General features: G+C 39.6%; 1 protein-coding gene across 4 annotated transcripts in view; it reads left to right on the top strand.

The window, feature by feature from the left end:
- The window catches only part of ANO3 (anoctamin 3), a 448,326-nt gene that overhangs the window by 414,766 nt on the left and 15,966 nt on the right, over positions 1 to 17,594 (top strand). For all 4 annotated transcript variants that reach the window (XM_027562801.1, XM_027562800.1, XM_027562802.1 and 1 more), the window contains 4 exons: positions 106 to 163; positions 12,252 to 12,349; positions 15,489 to 15,622; positions 16,481 to 16,633. In XM_027562801.1, coding sequence (XP_027418602.1) covers positions 106 to 163; positions 12,252 to 12,349; positions 15,489 to 15,622; positions 16,481 to 16,633 — 443 coding nt within the window. The remainder of the gene's footprint in view (positions 1 to 105; positions 164 to 12,251; positions 12,350 to 15,488; positions 15,623 to 16,480; positions 16,634 to 17,594) is intronic.

The raw sequence follows: 17,594 nt of genomic DNA, 5'->3' as shown, positions 1-17,594 counted from the left end.
GAGAACACTTACGTCTACCCACACTTGCACTGGTTGTAATGCATTAGTAAGTGTTCTTCAGTCAACCCCGCCTAAACACTAATGAATTAAAATGGCTTTTTACAGATTTGTTGGCCATCCAGGAAAGTACAATAAACTTTTCAACCGGTGGAGACTAGAGGAAGTAAGTAACCTTGTAAGGGTGGGGGTGGGCATGGATATGGGCCAATGACTGTGGGGGAAAAGGGGGTGGGAAGAGAGAGAAAGGGGAGGTGAAACAGGCAATTTCATCTGTACTGAAGACATGTTTTTGATAAAGCAGGAAATCTACGGGTTCCTAAGAAACCAAGTCTTCCAAAAAAGAGGGTGTACGTTAAAACCCAAGATCCTGACCTCAGAGCTCTTTAATATACTATCAGAACCATTTCTTCCATTCACAAAGCCCAGAAATTTAGCTCCAGTAGATTTTTTTCTTTTGGAGGATTATTATTATCTATGCACTGATCTCCAAACTTTTAAATGTATTGTGTTTCCTTCTAAGCAAGGAAAATTTAGTCTAAAAGAAATCTTACATGAAATACCAATTTATATATGTATAGGTATATCTTCAAAGTCTTATATTTCTTTATTGATTTATAATATGTATATATGGAAACAAAATGTCTAGGAATAATATTTCTATATTCCAGGGAGAGAGTGTTGTATATTTTCACTAAGACTGACAAACTGTCCTCACAAATGCCAGCTCCTACCTATAGTATATGAATTTACTTCTTCAGAATTTGCCAAGTGAAACAATTTCGTTTTTACCAATAATCCAAAAGATATTAGAATATCTCTTGATTTCAGTTCCTTTCATTACAAGTGACACAGAGAATGTTTTTCATGTTTATTGATATTTTGTATTTCTGCAGGTATGTTATTCCTGTTCATTTTCATTAAACTGTTTTTTCTGTTTTAATAATTTCTAAACAAATACAATTAGGTTCTTCCAAATTTGTTAGGGATATGTTTCCCATTTTCTTGTATATCTTTTAATTTTATTTTGATATATTTTTTATAAAACTCTATAGCATTTTCTAATCAAAATATTATTGTCATTAATGTTTTGGGGAATTTGTTTCATCACAAAAATGTGTTGTCAATTTGGGAAATTTTAAAAATTCATGCATATTTTAAACTACTGTTATTTTTTAAAATATTATCTTTGACCCATTGGAAGTTTATTTTCATGTAAAGTATAATTAAGATCCCCCAAAATTAGCAGCCACAAATTTAATAAAATTACTTTTCACTCAGAGAAATGAGATTGTAAGGTTTATTATATCAGTATTCTACATCTTAAAATTTCTGGATCTATTTAGAGTAATTGTCAAATTTTTTACTTATCTAGTTCAAAATTTTAAAAATTATTCTAATATAAAATTCAATTTAACATATGGCAGCATTAGTTGTTTTTGTTCAGTCACTAAGTGGTGTCTGACTCTCTGCAATGATATGAACTGCAACATACCAGGCTTCCCTTTCCTCTACTATCTCCCACAGTTTGCTCAAGTTCATGTCCATTAAGTTGTTGATGCCATCTAACATTCTCATCTTCTGTTTTCCCCTTCTCCTTTTGCCTTCAATCTTCCCAGCATCTGGGTCTTTTTCAGTGAGTCAGCTCTTTGCATCAGGGTCTTCCCAGCATCTGGGTCTTTTTCAGTGAGTCAGCGCTTTGCATCACGTGGCCAGAGTATTGGAGTTTTAGCTTTAGGATCAGTCCTTCCAATGAATAGTCATGGTTGATTTCCTTTAGGATTGACTGGTTGGATCTCCTCACAGTCCAAGGACTCTCAAGAGTCTTCTCTAGCATCACAGTTCAAAAGCATCAATTCTTCAGCCCTCAGCCTTCTTTATGGTCCAGTTCTTACATCTGTACATGACTACTGGGAAAACCATAGCTTTGACTCTCTGGACCTCTGTCAGCAAAGTGAGTCTCTGCTTTTTAGTACACAGTCTAGGCTTGTCATTCCTTCCAAGGAGCAAGTGTCTTTTCATTTCATGGCTGTAATCATCATCCATGGTGATTTTGGAGCCCAAGAAAATAAAATCTGTCACTGTTTCCACTTTTCCCCCTTCTATAATGTTTGCCATGAAGTGATGGGACCAGATGCCATGATCTTTGTTTTTGAATCTGAGCTTTCAGCCAACTTTTTTCACTCTCCTCTTTCAGCTTTATCAAAAGGCTATTTAGTTCCTCTTCAATTTCTGCCATAAGAATGTTACCATCTGCATATCTGAGATTGTTGGTATTTCTCTCAATAATCTTGATTCCAGCTTTTGAGTCATGCGACCCAGAATGTCTAATGATGGCTTTTCATAGAAGTGAAATAAACAGGCTGACAGTATACAGCTTTGTCATATTCTTTTCCCAATTTTGAACCAGTCCATTGTTCCATGTCTGGTTCTAACTGTTCTTCTTGACCTGCACACAGATTTCTCAGGAGGACAGATAAGGTGATCTGGTATTCCCAGCTCTTGCAGAATTTTCCAGTTTTTTGTGATCCACATAGTGGATAATAGGCATTAGTGTAGTCAATGAAGCAGAAGTAGATGCTTTTATGGAATTCGGTTCCTTTCTCTGTGATGCAATGAAATCTTGGCAATTTAAACTCTGGTTCCTATGAAAAAAGTGAAAAGTGAAAGTTAATTGCACAGTGTGTCTGACTCTTTGCAATCCCATGGACTGTATAGCCTGCCAGGCTCCTCTGTCCATGGAATTCTCCAGGCAAGAGTACCAGAGTGGGTTCCCATTTCCTTCTCCAGGTGATCTTCCTATGCATTTTCTATATCCAGCTTGTACATCTGGAAATTCTCAGCTCATGTACTACTGAAGCCTAGCTTGAATAATTTTGAGTATTACCTTGCTAGCATGAGAAATGAGTGCAATTGTACAGTAGTTTGAGCATTCTTTGTCTTTGTTCATCTTTGGGATTGGAATGAAAACTGACATTTTCCAGTCCTGTGGCCACTGCTGAGTTTTCCAAATTTGCTGACATATTGAGTGCAGCACTTTCACAGCATCTTTTAGAATTTTGAATAGCTTGTCTAGAATTCCGTCACCTCCATTAGCTTTGCTGTTAGTAATTCTTCCTAAGGCCCACTTGACTTCACACTCCAGGATGTCTGGTTCTAGGTGAGTGACCACACCATCATGGTTATCCAGTTCATTAAGACTTTTTAAAATATAGTTCTTCTATGTATTCTTGCCACCTTTTCTTAATCTCATCTGCTTTTTGTTAGGTCCTTACCATTTCTGTTCTTTATCATGCCCATTCTTGCATGAAACATTCCCTTAATGCCTCCAATTTTCTTGAAGAGATTTCTAAGTCTTTCCCATTCTATTGTTTTCCTCTATTTCTTTGCATTGTTCACTTAAGGTTTTCTTATCTCTCCTTGCTATTCTCTGGAACTCTGCATTCAGTAAGGTATATCTTTCCCTTTCTCCCTTGCCTTTTTCTTCTCCTTTTCTCAGCCATTTTTAAAGCCTCTTCAGATGACCAGTTTGCCTTCTTGTATTTCCTTTTCTTTGGGATGGTTTTGGTTCACACCTCCTGTACATTGTTATGAACCTCCATCCATAGTTCTTCAGGCACTCTGTCTACTAGATCTAATCCCTTGAATCTATTCATCACCTCCACTGTATAATCATAAGGGTTTGATTTAGGTCCTATCTAAATGGTATGAATATTTTCCCTACTGTCTTCAATTTAAGCCTGAAGTTTTCAATAAGGAGCTCATGATCTGAGCCACAGTAAGCTCCAGATCTTATTTTTGCTGACTGTATAAAGCTTTTCTATCTTCAGTTGCAAAGAGAATAATAAATCAAATTTCAGTATTGACCATCTCCTGATGTCCATGTCCAGAATCATCACTTATGTTGGAAAAAGGTGTTTGCTATGACCAGTGTGTTCTGGACAAAACTCTGTTAGCCTTTGCCCTGCTTCATTTTGTACTCCAAGGCCAAACTTGCCTGTTACTCCAAGTATCTCTTGATTTCCTACTTTTGCATTTCAATCCCCTCTAATGAAAAGTACATATTTTTCTTGGTGTTCTAGAAGGTGTTATAGGTAGGCCTTCATAGAGCTATTCATCTTCAACTTCTTTGGCATTAGTGGTTGGGGCATAGACTTGGGTTACTGTGATGTTGATTAGTTTGCATTGGAAAAAAATGAAGTCATTCTGTCATTTTTAAGATTGCACCCAAGTGCTGTATTTTGGACATGAGTTTGAGCAAACTCCAGGTGATAGTGAAGGACAGGGAAGCCTGGAATGCTGCAGCCCATGAGATTACAAAGAGTCAGACACGACTTAGCGACTGACCTACAACAACTGCATTTCAGTCTCTTTTGTTGACTGTGAGGGATACTCCATTTCTTCTAAAGGATTTTTGCCCACAGTAGTCAGTATAATGGTCATCTGAATTCCTAAAATGTCGTTGTTCATTCTTGCCATCTCCTGCTAGACCACATCCAATTTACCTTGTTTCATGGATCTAATATTCCAGGTTTTTATGCAATATTGTTCTTTATAGCTTCAGACATTTCTTTCACCACCAGACACATCCACAACTGAGTAACATTTCCGCTTTGTCCCAGGCTCTTCATTCTTTCTGGAGCTATTAGTAATTGCTCTCTGATCTTCCCCAGTAGCATATTGGACACCTTCCGACCTGGTGGACTCATCTTCTGGTATCATATATTTTTGCCTTTTTATACTGTTCATGGGGTTTTTGTGGCAAGAATACTGGAGTGGTTTGCCATTCCCTTCTCCAGTGTACTACATTTTGTCAGGAATCTCTGCTATAATCAACCTGCCTTGGGTGGCCCTGCATGGCATGGCTCATAGCTTCATTGAGTTATACAAACCCCTTTGCCAAGACAAGGCTGTGATCCATGAAGGGGAGGCAGCATTATTAGGAGGTCATAATTTAGTGAAAGGTTAAGAAAAAGATCACCTGAGAACTTGGAGGGTAGAGGCATTTCTGATCTCTATCTAAACAGTCCCCCCAAACACAGGGGCTTTCTCATTAATGTTGTCTCCTTTGGGTGTTCTAAAAGTTGATTGGAATACTTTGAGAAAGCCCAAAGAATGTATGCTTTTTATCAAAGAAAACTGGGCTCAAATGTTAATCTTTCTGATTATTCTTTGTCCTTCATTTAACCTCTCTGAATATTTGTCTTCTCATCTGTACACTGGCAATAGTAATACTTAGGTTGCAAAGCTGTACTAGATAAAAGATAATTTGCATCACACAAGTAGCCCAATCCCTGTACTATGGTAGGAACTCTGTAAATTGTAGCTGATATTTATCAATGCTATGTCTCTATAGCTACCTGGGTATTATTCTATTGGAAAGAGATAAACTAGGGCCTTTCATAATCCCAGGCTTCCTGGAAGTCCCCAAATCAAACTTGCAGTTTTCTTTCATAGCCCAAAAGTATGACCATATCCACTAAAAGCCTTTCAGCTCCCCTTTGTTGTGTGTGTGTGTGTGTGTGTGTGTGTGTGTGTGTGTGTTGTGGTGAAGGGGTGGGGAGAAAAAAAGGCTTACTTTTTTCCAAGAGTGTTCAGTGGAGTTAGCAAGGGTAGTTCGGGGAACAAAGTGGTCACAGGCAGGTAGTCTGCATATGATGCCATTTTCGTGCCTGCTAGCACCAATAAAGTGAAAGTGAAGTCGCTAAGTCGTGTCCGACTCTTTGCGACCCCTCGGACTGTAGTCTACCAGGCTCCTCCATCCATGGGATTCTCTAGACAAGAGTACTGGAGTGGGTTGCCATTTCCTTCTCCAATAATTTTGTTTAATTGGGTACTGTTACTGTCAACTGGGGCTTCCTTGATAGCTCAGTTGGTAAAGAATCTTCCTGCAATTCAGGAGACCCCAGTTTGATTCCTGGGTCAGAAAGATCCTCTGGAGAAGGGGGAGGCTACCCACTCCAGTATTCTTGGGCTTCCCTGGTGACTCAGCTGGTAAAGAATCCGCCTGCAATGCTGGAGACCTGGGTTCAGTCCCTGGGTTGGGAAGATCCCCTGGAGAAGGGATCAGCTACCCACTCCAGTATTCTGGCCTGGAGAATTCCACGGACTGTAAAGTCCATGGGGTCGCAAAGAGTCAGACACAACTGAGCTACTTTCACACTTTCACTGTTAATCATGAAATTATTAGAATTTGTGATTCCTCTTTGAAAGTCCCAGGGAAATAACTGTAATACTAGTGTCAGGAAAAATATTTCATAGCCATCCTATTTTCCACAATGCCTATGACATAGATAGTAGCCATATTTTCCAATAAAAGATTTATTTTGAAAAAAAAATCAGTGAATTAAAAATATGGGTTTGGAATAGAGCCTGGAAATCCTGGAAGTGTAGATAGAAAAGGTATATATGATGGAAAATAAGAGTTAGATCTCTGAATTTAGTCATACAACAAGCATTTATTTTTTTTTATTTTATTTTTAAACTTTACAATATTGTATTGGTTTTGCCAAATATCAAAATGAATCCGCCACAGGTATACATGTGTTCCCCATCCTGAACCCTCCTCCCTCCTCCCTCCCCATACCATCCCTCTGGGGCGTCCCAGTGCACCAGCCCCAAGCGTCCAGTATCGTGCATCGAACCTGGACTGGTGACTCATTTCATACATGATATTATACATATTTCAATGCCATTCTCCCAATACATACTGTATCTTAGACCTCTGCTGGGTAATATGTGGTGTACAAGTGAAGATATCTCTTTCCTTCCTTTAATAATGTTAACAATCTTGAAGAAAATAACATAACCATGATATGTAACAAGTATTTTGTCTTTGGAATCTGACAATCTACATTCTAATTTTGCCCCGCTGGATACATGATCTTAATATTTCTATGTCTCAAAATGTTTTTTTTCTTTGCAAATTGTGATAAGAATAGTCATTCTCAATAATACTGGCCATAGGTGGATTAAGTTGGATCTTGCATGTAAAATGCCTGGCATGAATAATGGCAGCTATTTATAAAGAAAGAAAAATAGTACTGCAATTTATTTAGAAAATTTATAAACTGGCTATTATGGACTTCTCTCATACCATGCTATACAATATCTCATGGCTTCCCAGATTGTGCTAGTGGTAAGGAATCCACCTACCAATACAGGAAACACAAGAGACACTGGGTTCAGTCTCCCTGGGTCGGGAAGAAGCCCTGGAGAAGGGAATGGCAACCCACTCCAGTATCCTTGCCTGGGAAATCCCGTGGACAGAGGAGCCTGGCGGGCTACAGTCCATGGGGTCACAAAAAGTCAGACACAAATGAGCAACTGAGCACCTTATTTGTGTATCTATATAAAATGTTAATAGTAGTTAATATGGAATGAGTGTTTACAATATACCAGCACATTCAAGAGAGTTCCAGAAAAACATCTATTTCTGCTTTATTGACTACACCAAAGCCTTTGACTGTGTGGATCACAATAAACTGTGGAAAATTCTGAAAGAGATGGGAATACCAGACCACCTGACCTGCCTCTTGAGAAACCTGTATGCAGGTCAGGAAGCAACAGTTAGAACTGCACATGGAACAACAGACTGGATCTAAATAGGAAAAGGAGTTCGTCAAGTCTGTGTATTGTCACCCTGCTTATTTAACTTATATGCAAAGTACATCATGAGAAATGCTGGGCTGGAGGAAGCACAAGCTGGAATCAAGATTGCCAGGAGAAATATCAATAACCTCAGATATGCATATGACACCAGCCTTATGGCAGAAAGTGAAGAAGAACTAAGGAGCCTCTTGATGAAAGTGAAAGAGGAGACTGAAAAAGTTGGCTTAAAGCTCAACATTCAGAAAACAAAGATCATGGCATCTGGTCCTATCACTTCATGGCAAATAGATGGGGAAACAATGGAAACAGTAAAAGACTTTATTTTGGGGCTCCAAAATCACTGCAGATGGTGACTGCAGCCATGAAATTAAAATATTCTTGCTCCTTGGAAGAAAAGCTATTGAGCAACCCAGACGGCATATTAAAAAGCAGAAAGATTACTTTGCCAACAAGGGTCTGTCTAGTCAAAGCTATTGTTTTTCCAGTAGTCATGTATGGATGTGAGAATTGGACTGTAAAGAAAGCTGAAGAATTGATGCTTTTGAACTGTGGTGTTGGAGAAGACTCTTGAGTCCCTTGGACTGTAGGGAGATCCAACCAGTCCATCCTAAAGAAAATCAGTCCTAAATATTCATTGGAAGGACTGATGCTATCGCTGAAACTCCAATACTTTGGCAATCTGATGCAAAGAACGGACACATTGGAAAAAAACCTGATGCTGGAAAAGATTGAAGGTGGGAGGGGATGGGGACAACAGAGGATGAGATGGTTGGATGGCATCACTGACATGATGGGCATGAGTTTGAGTAAATTCCGGGGGTTGGTGATGGACAGGGAAGCCTGGCATGCTGCAGTCCATGGGGTCAAAAAGAGTCGGACATGACTGAGCAACTGGACTGCTGATGGTCATATGATTGTGAGTGGTGCAATGGAAATGAAAGTCTGGGTCTCCTGCACATTTGTCCATGCCCTTTACTCATTCTGAGCTTCCCTGGTGGCTCATCTGGTAAAGAATCTGCCTGCAATGTGGGAGTCCTGGTTTTGATCCCTGGGTTGGGAAGATCCCCTGGAGAAGGGAACAGCTACTGACTCCAGTATTCTGGCCTGGAGAATTCCATGGACTGTATAGTCCATGGGGTCACAAACGAGTGACTTTCACTTTACTCTTTCTACGTATAGACTTTTTACTAAATGAATTTTAGAGTATTGAAGGACTGGATTTAGCTCAAAGGAATCATTACGTGAGGAGGTAGCTTCACTGAAACTGTTAAACCACTTTCTCTACCATATTAGAGAAGGAAATTGCAATCCACTCCAGTATTCTTGCCTGGAGAATTCCATGGGCAGAGGACCCTTGCGGGCTATTGCTCATGGGGTCGCAAAGAGTTGGACATGACTGAGCAACTAACATACTCTATCCTGTGAACCAAAAAGTCCTTATGCTCAATTCCAACAAAATTATAAATGGCATGTCTTCTGGCCTCCCCACTTTGCCCTACCACTGTGGAGAGTGATCCAGTCACATGGTTCTATGATGGTCTTCCTTTTCCCTTTCCACAAAATAATAGGGTTTGCTAAAGCAGCCTTGCTGCTGCTGCTGCTGCTAAGTCGCTTCAGTTGTGTCCGACTCTGTGCAACCCCATAGACTGCAGCCCACCAGGCTCCCCTGTCCCTGGGATTCTCCAGGCAAGAACACTGGAGTGGGTTGCCATTTCCTTTTCCAATGCATGAAAGTGAAAAGTGAAGTCACTCAGTCGTGTCCGACTCTTTATGACCCCATGGACTGCAGCCTACCAGGCTCCTCCATCCATGGGATTTTCCAGGCAAGAGTACTGGAGTGGGGTGCCATCGCCTTCTCCGAAAGCAGCCCTACAAGGCAGCAAATACATTTGATAAATAGAAGTCATCCTTAGCATTATGTGAGGGAGCAGTGCATTAGGGTAGAGGAGACCACAGCTTTCATTTCTACATCTCCAGTTAGCATTGCATAATCTTGGACAAGTTAATTTGCCTCTTTGAATCTCTCTGCAAAAAATGAACAGTTTCAGCTTGCTACTGTGATCTTTGATCTGCCTCTGTAGCTTAGTAATTATTCTGTCTCAGACATTCTACTGAACTTGTTTATGGTATATATGTGGCAGAGTTCAGGGGGTCCTAAATTCATCCTGAAAAGGAATATGCTTGTATAGGAGAACTGAAACTTCTCCACACAATAAAAACTACCACTGGCAAACCCTCTCTGGCTCAGATTGGAGAGTTTTAAGTTACTGGGCTGGAAACAGAAAAGCAGGCTCTTTGTGTCCTAAGTATTTGTTCCCTTTGAAGTCCCACTGGTACTGACTTGATAGAAATAGAAACTGTAGATCAAAGCTACAGAGACCATCAGCCTTATGAGCAGGACGTGAACCCATTTCCAAAGAAAAAGACCTATGCTTTCCTACTCAAATAGTGTGCAGTTTTCAAGCAAAACACATTGATTACAATTTTCATTGTAATCACATTTTTGTGTGTATGGGTTTCTAATGTTGTTGCATTCGTGTATGCTCAGTCACTCAGCCATGTCTGACTTTGCAGCCCTGTGGACTGTAGCCCACCAGGCTCCTCTGTCCATGGGATTTCCCAGGCAAGAATACTGGAGCAGGTTGCCATTTCCTCCTTCAAAGGATATTCCAGACCCAGAGATCGAACCCACTTCTCCTGCATTGGCAAGTGGACTCTTTACCACTGGGTCACCTGAGAAGCCCTCTAATGCTATTACTGAAGATCTAAAAAAAAGCAGTGGAACACAGACAGGGCATCACTGGGATCATACTGGCAAACTGTTTTGTGGCGCACTTTTATCACTTAAATGCATTATAATATGCATAGATAATTCCTCCCTGGGCAATAGACCTTTCCCCCATCTTGAGAGTGGGCTAGACTTAGTGACTCACTTCTGAGAGAAAGGAAAAATGAGTAACTTTTCCATGGAAACACCTGGCAGATACTATACTAACCAAATGTTGAAGGTTAATATCACTAGTAATGACATGTGGATATCATGTAACCCTGATGGTGAAAATGGCACTTCACCACTGTACCCAACCTCCATTCCAAAACATATAACCCCAGTCTAAAGGTGAAAACATGAGATTAACCCAGCTTGGGGGATTGTCCACAGGATGCTTGTCAGTGGTGCTCAAAATTGTTAAGAATATGAAAATCTGAGAAACTGCCTAGACCAGAGGAGACTGGGAGAGACATGACAAATTCTGAGGTATCCCAGATTAGATTCTTGAGCAGGTGAAATCTAAGTAAAGTCTGGAGTTTAGTTCATTGCTGTTCAGCCTCTTAAGTCATGTCTGACTCTTTGTGACCCCAAGGACTGTAGCTCTCCAGGCCTCCCTGTCCTTCACTATCTCCCAGAGCTTGCTCAAACTCATGTCTGTTGAATTGGTGATGCCATCCACTATCTCATTCTCTGTCATCCCCTTCTTCTCCTGCCCCCAGTCTTTCCCAATATCAGGGTCTTTTCCAGTGAGTAGGCTCTTCTCATCAGGTGGCCAAAGTATTAGAGCTTCAGCTTCAGCATCAGTCCTTCCAATGAATATTCAGGGATGATTCTTTAGGATTGACTGGTTTGATCTCCTTGCTATCCAAGGGATTCTCAAGAGTTCTTCTTCAACACCACAGTTCAAAAGTATCAATTCTTTGGCATTCAGCCTTCTTTATGGTCCAAATCTCACATCCGTACATAACTACTAGAAAAACTATAGCTTTGACTCTCCAGACTTTTGTCAGCAAAGCAATGCCTCTGTTTTTTAACACACTACCTAATAGAAATGTATTACTGTGAATTTCTTAGCTTTGACAATATACCTTGGTTCTGTAAGGGGCAGTGAAGGAAATTGGGAGAGGAGTGTATTGGTACTCTCTGTACTATTTTAGCTTTGCAAATTTTCTACAAATTTAAAATTAGCCTGAGATAGGAAGCTTATTTTTTAAAATATAAACATTTTGTTAAACATTTTAATATCACTTGGTTATTAAATTGATTCCTTGATGGTTCAGATGGTAAAGAATCTGCCTGCAATGCAGGAGACCCAGGTTTGATCCGTGTGTCAGGAAGATCCCTTGAAGAAGGAAGTGGCTACCCATCCCAATGTTCTTGCCCTGGGAATCCCATGGATAGAGGAGCTTGGTGGACTACAGTCCATGGGATCACAGAATCAGACATGACTGACTAATACTTACACTGTTTTCATAAAGTATTCCAGAACATTCATTAAATGTGATCATGCCTAACACGGAGCCTGGCAGTAGTAAGTTTTCATTAAAAGGTAGATTTGTTAGACTTCCCTGGTGGTCCAGTGGTTAAGATTTTGTGCTTCCAATGCAGAGAACACACCTCATGGGGTGGCCATGAAAAAAAAAAAAGAAGATTTGTTGTTATTGCTGTTATAATTTTGGTCAATATTCCAGTATATTTACTGAAAACTTCCCTATCAAGTATCCTCATACCTGCTATTCCTTCCTTGTTTTTATTCTCTCTATGCATTGACATGAGGAGACATGGCTTTAGAATTTGCTGTGCAGTTGGAAGATAGGGGTGTTTAAGCTCTCTGAGAGCAGCAAGATCCTTATTGCCCTGTTGTTTGTTTCAGTGTCATCCCAGTGGCTGTTTGATAGACCTTTGCCTCCAGATGGGAGTCATCATGTTTTTGAAGCAAATATGGAACAACTTCATGGAACTGGGATACCCGTGAGTACTTAATTTTTAAACTGGCCATGTATAGCCTGACAGGTCTTCCCAGGTGGCACTAGTGGTAAGAACCTTCCTGCCAATGCAGGAGACAGAAGAGACTCACATTCAGTCACTGGGTTGGGAAGATTCCCTGGAGTAGGAAATGGCAACCCACTCCAGTGTTCTTTCCTGGAGAATTCAATGGACAGAGGAGCCTGGTGGCTTATAGTTGTGGGACCTCAAAAAGTCAGACACAGCCAAGTGTGCACACATATACATACAGAGTGACAAAGAAGAAAGATACAGGCAGTATGGCTGGTTGTTAAGAAGTGGGCTTGGTAATCAGAGTCATAACAGTTCGGTTTCCATTCTGCTCCTCTCTAAAATGTGTGACCGTGTGTAAGTCAGTCTTTCTGTACCTTAGCTTTCACATTTCCTGGAAGGGCTCAAAAGCTGTATCTTCTCAAGAACAGGTTAAAGGACTAATGGAGATAATGGATGTAGAATACTTGTATTCTGTTCAGTATCCTAACACACTTGTTGGTATTCTTAAAGCATTATTGATAGTGTGGGTTCTTGAGGACTAAAGTAACTTTCTGGTCTCTTTTGGTTACCAGAAGACTAAGGTTGTTGTTGTTTTTGTTTAATACAGAGAACCTCCATTCTACCCACCTGCCAAAAAAAAGCAAAATAAAATAAAGTTAAAATTGTGGATGGGACTATTTTGGGCTCTTTGTTACAACAACAGTAATAATGAAAATCATTACACCAGTATTGGTTGTGACAATATCAAACCAACAGCATTCTATTTTTGTCCATAAAGATAAATTCTATGAAATGCTGGCATGAAAGGGCCTTGAATGATCACTTTTACATCTATTAAAATATATTAACCTTTAGAATATAGTGAAATAGGATGTATTTAAAACAATGTGATATGGAAGCTTTGAGGTCTAACCAAGCTAAAAATAATATAGTATTGAGAAATTTCCTTGCTATGGGGGAAGAACTGGTTAGTTAATTGATGCTATAAAAAAATAGTTTAGGCTCAGTCATCAAATTATACCATATTTTTTTCTCCTCATCGACCCATAACTATATCAGGACATGCCTGAGCAGAGGGCTTGGAGAGGTGATATTAACCCTGAAATTGGTAATAAAGTATTGTGTTAAACTACAGGCAGTCTAAGAGCACTGGACTGTGAAATTACTGAGGCCTGGTTCAGATTCGTTCTCTGCCTCTTGCTAAAGATACCTATAATTTACTTAACCTCTCTGAGACTTTATTTTTTAATTTGTAAAATAAAGGATTTATGAAGATTAGATTATATGACACAATGGTTTTTAAATCTTCATCAATAAATGACAGAAGGTTTTTGTGAAGAGATATTTATACAAATCCTCAATAGTCGAAACGGATTAAAGCGAATTTCCTCTGAATGAAGAGAGAATAGCAACAGAGGTTTGGGAAGCCCAGTCCATTTTTCATATCCCTTTCTATCCTTGGCTCATCTCTTTGAACATAGATTTTGAAGAATATAATTTGAAAATATCAGAATAAATTAGGTATCAAGTGCCTACCGCAGCATCTGACATAGTGTGGGAACTTCACAAGCACAGTCACAATGGTGTGGTAGCCATTGTGGTATTAACATTGAATCTAATTGTTATCATTATCCATGTACTTCTATACATACTGTGCATTTTGGACAGCATCTTCCACCATGTCCTTGCCCAAGAGGTCAGCCTGGATTTTGTATTTCAAATCCCAAGGGTACCATGGCAAAGGATATCCTGGTGGGGTTTTTCCAACAATTGGATTAAGACCTCGCTGCAGAAAATCTAACAGGAGTGACCCAGTCCCTAAAGCAATAATTTTTAAACTTTAAACCACAATTCTCTTTCTTCAAGTAGAATCTTAAACAGATTGAAGTAAATAGCATATAAGCAAGCTGGCTTTCCAACTCCAACCCTCTTTTTCATCTTCATGAGGCTCCAGAGGCAACCTACATGGAGCACACACTGAAGCACTCTGCCCGACGTTTTTATCTGGCTATGGTGGCTCTTCCAAGCCCCACTAAAGCTCCAAGTCTATGATTAATTACAACTGAGAGTTGGGTAGTGTTCACTGAGTCCTGTGAAATTCACTTTATCCTAGAGATAATTTTCATCTAACTCTTAAAATAATTACCCAGAAGTCTATAATATTTGCATACCAGGATATTTCTGAATCATATAATTTCAAGACGGCCCCTGGACTGGGGAAAGTATTGTTACATCCTTCCCAAGTCTGATAAATGGACTGAAACTTGGACTCATTGCCTGTAAGTTATTATTGTCTATAGGAGCAGAGTGTAATCGCTTGAATGCTTCATGTTTATAGACTCAGAGAAGTGAAGTGACTTAATAAAAGCCACACAGCTAATGCATTGTAGGGTGGAGACTAGAAATTACATCTCTTGAAACTCTAGGTAGGGCTCAATTAAATGATTTTACTCGTGTTCAGAGAACACAGCCCAGACGATATGGCAGGAAGGGCTCAGATACAATTACAGCAGGCAGCATAGGAGTTTAAATATTTATATAGATGGGATCATAGAATCATAGAAATGAGACTCTGTCTAAACAATGTCAGGAAGCACCAGTGCATGGGAGGTTCAACTCTGACAAATATGTAGATGTTTATAGGGGCTAGGAAGTCTAGGGCCCCCTTGGTCCAGTGGTTAAGAATCCTGCTGCCAAGCAGGGGACATGGGTTTGATCCCTGCTCCGGGGAGATTCCTCATGCTGTGAGGCAACTAAGCCCAAGCACCACAGCTACTGAGCCTGTGTGTCACAACTACTGAAGCTCGCATGCTCTAGAGCCTGTGCTCTGCTGAAAGAGAAGTTACAGCAATGAAAAGCCCACCCACTGCAACGAGAGAATAGCCCCGCCTGCCACAACTAGAGAAAGCCCACACGCAGCAGCGAAGATGCAGCACAACCAAAAAGAAATGAATAAATAACTTTGTAAAAACAAAGTTGAGACCATACAAAGACCCCCGATTCCCAGTACAGTTTCAAGGTAGTGAATATTTCACTTTTCTTAATGCATTGTAAATTGTTTACCAGTTGCTTAAATAAGAGCTCAAAAGCCCTTTGTCTGCTCATAATGTAGGTTGATCCAGAACTGGTGGTCACGACATAAAATCAAGCGGGGAATTCAAGATGCTTCCATCCCTCAATGGGAAAATGATTGGAATCTGCAGCCCATGAATATTCACGGACTGATGGATGAGTACTTAGAAATGGGTATGTAACCTTCTGCAAAGCTATTTGACCTTCTTGATACTTTTTGTACTTCATGCAGACTCTGATTCCAGAGAGAAAACCATCTTTCTCCTTTCCAACTCCAAGCTTTCTAAAACACATCTACACCTTTATCTCAGCAGAGCTGGAGAAGATATTAAGGCAGTGTCCTTGGAAGGCTTATGCATATTGCCCTGTCAACCATAATATTTGAGCAAAATGAAAGTATCTACCTTTTGAACAAATATTTTAAAGGAACAAAATAAAGCAAAACTCATTCCTATGTTAAGAAATGTATCATCCCATCCAAATAAAGCAGTAATTCTTTCTCACAGTAAATCTTTGCACAGATCAGTCTGAGTCTGGGCTTCTTCAATAAACTTATTTACATTATGAAAATAAGGATTGACTGTTAAGATTGCTGCATGTTGGTGTGTTGTTTTAATGTTTGTTTTTGTTCTCTGGCCCTCAGTTTTCTCATCCAGAAAAACAGAGGACAAGATTAGGTCTCTTGCTTCTCTTCTAGGACTGAGCATTTTTCTTCAAGTCCTCTGACATTTTTCTTCCTTCATGATGTATCACATAGAGATGAAAGGCTCATAGAGCCTTTTACAGTCTATTGAGACCTGAGTTTGAATTCAGATTTTAACCTTTTTTTAGCTATCTACCCTTTAGCCAGATTAACTAACACCTATGAGCTTCAAGTTTTCTCAACTGTAAAATAGGATAAGCATACTTACTTTATAGGGTGTTGAATGGATTAAAGGCAATCTATGTAAAGATGCCTAATATGACACAAAGAAGACACTCAATAAATGAGACTGTTTATATTACTAATTTTCTAACTCTCTGCCTTTACAGTTTTGCAGTTTGGTTTTACTACCATCTTCGTTGCAGCTTTTCCTCTGGCCCCTCTTTTGGCTTTGTTAAACAATATCATCGAAATCAGGCTGGATGCATACAAATTTGTCACCCAGTGGCGGAGGCCTTTGCCAGCCCGAGCAACCGACATAGGTAAGATTCAGGAACTACATGGGTTTTTGCATTGCTAAGGCCAAGTGGTGGCTTGATCTTACTTAGCACCATATGTGTTTCTATTGCTGGGGTTCCCTTCCAACCATAACAAAACTGTTTTCATTAACAAAAGAATGAAATGAGAGTGATTTTATTTATAACTCTTGGCTGCGTGTAAGTTCTTACTGAGCATTGCTATTTCATAAACTTGTTTGTAACTGTAAAGGATGTCATATATACCTTTCTAGGACTTAGTTTTTCATATCATCATTTTTTAAAGTTAATTTTAATCCTATTTGAAACATCAATTTTGACCAAAATCAATAGTCTGTTGATACGATATACAATTTCAAAGCCTGTTTGGTGTATCTATGTAATGCCAGATTGGTTGACATTTTCTACTTCTTAAGAAACCAGTGATTTCCAGATCATGACACTAAACTAGCTTTACTTTTTAATATTTTTACATCAAAAATGTTTTTGACAAAGATAAAGGCAAAACTCATAGTGAATGCAGATATTTTGGGGTTCACACAATGAAGTACTACTATATTTTTATTGGTTTTAGTACTAATCAAGTTCTATATATAGGCTTTGAAGAATCTTAAGCAGCTATGCCATATCTCATTGTTAAAAATAAAAACCAATTCCAACAATTTTCTAATTTTCAAATCTCTGTAGATGGGATCTTCCTCCTCTCTATAGAAAGTATTCAGTAGCTGTAATATCTGTAGTGAGATATATACCATCCTTAGAAAGTAAATAATGGACAGAGCTTGGTTCCAACATTGGCTTCTCTGGTGACTCAGACAGTAAAGATCTGTCTGCAGTGTGGGAGACCTGGGTTCGATCCCTGGGTCAGGAAGATCCTCTGGAGAAGAGATGGCTACCCACTCCAGTATTCTTGCCTGGAGAATTCCATGGACAGAGAAAGCTGGTGGGTTATAGTCTTCGGGGTCCC

Source organism: Bos indicus x Bos taurus, chromosome 15 (assembly GCF_003369695.1).
Source record: "Bos indicus x Bos taurus breed Angus x Brahman F1 hybrid chromosome 15, Bos_hybrid_MaternalHap_v2.0, whole genome shotgun sequence".
NCBI classification, from domain to species: domain Eukaryota; kingdom Metazoa; phylum Chordata; class Mammalia; order Artiodactyla; family Bovidae; genus Bos; species Bos indicus x Bos taurus.
This window is presented reverse-complemented; position numbering and strand designations above follow the sequence as displayed.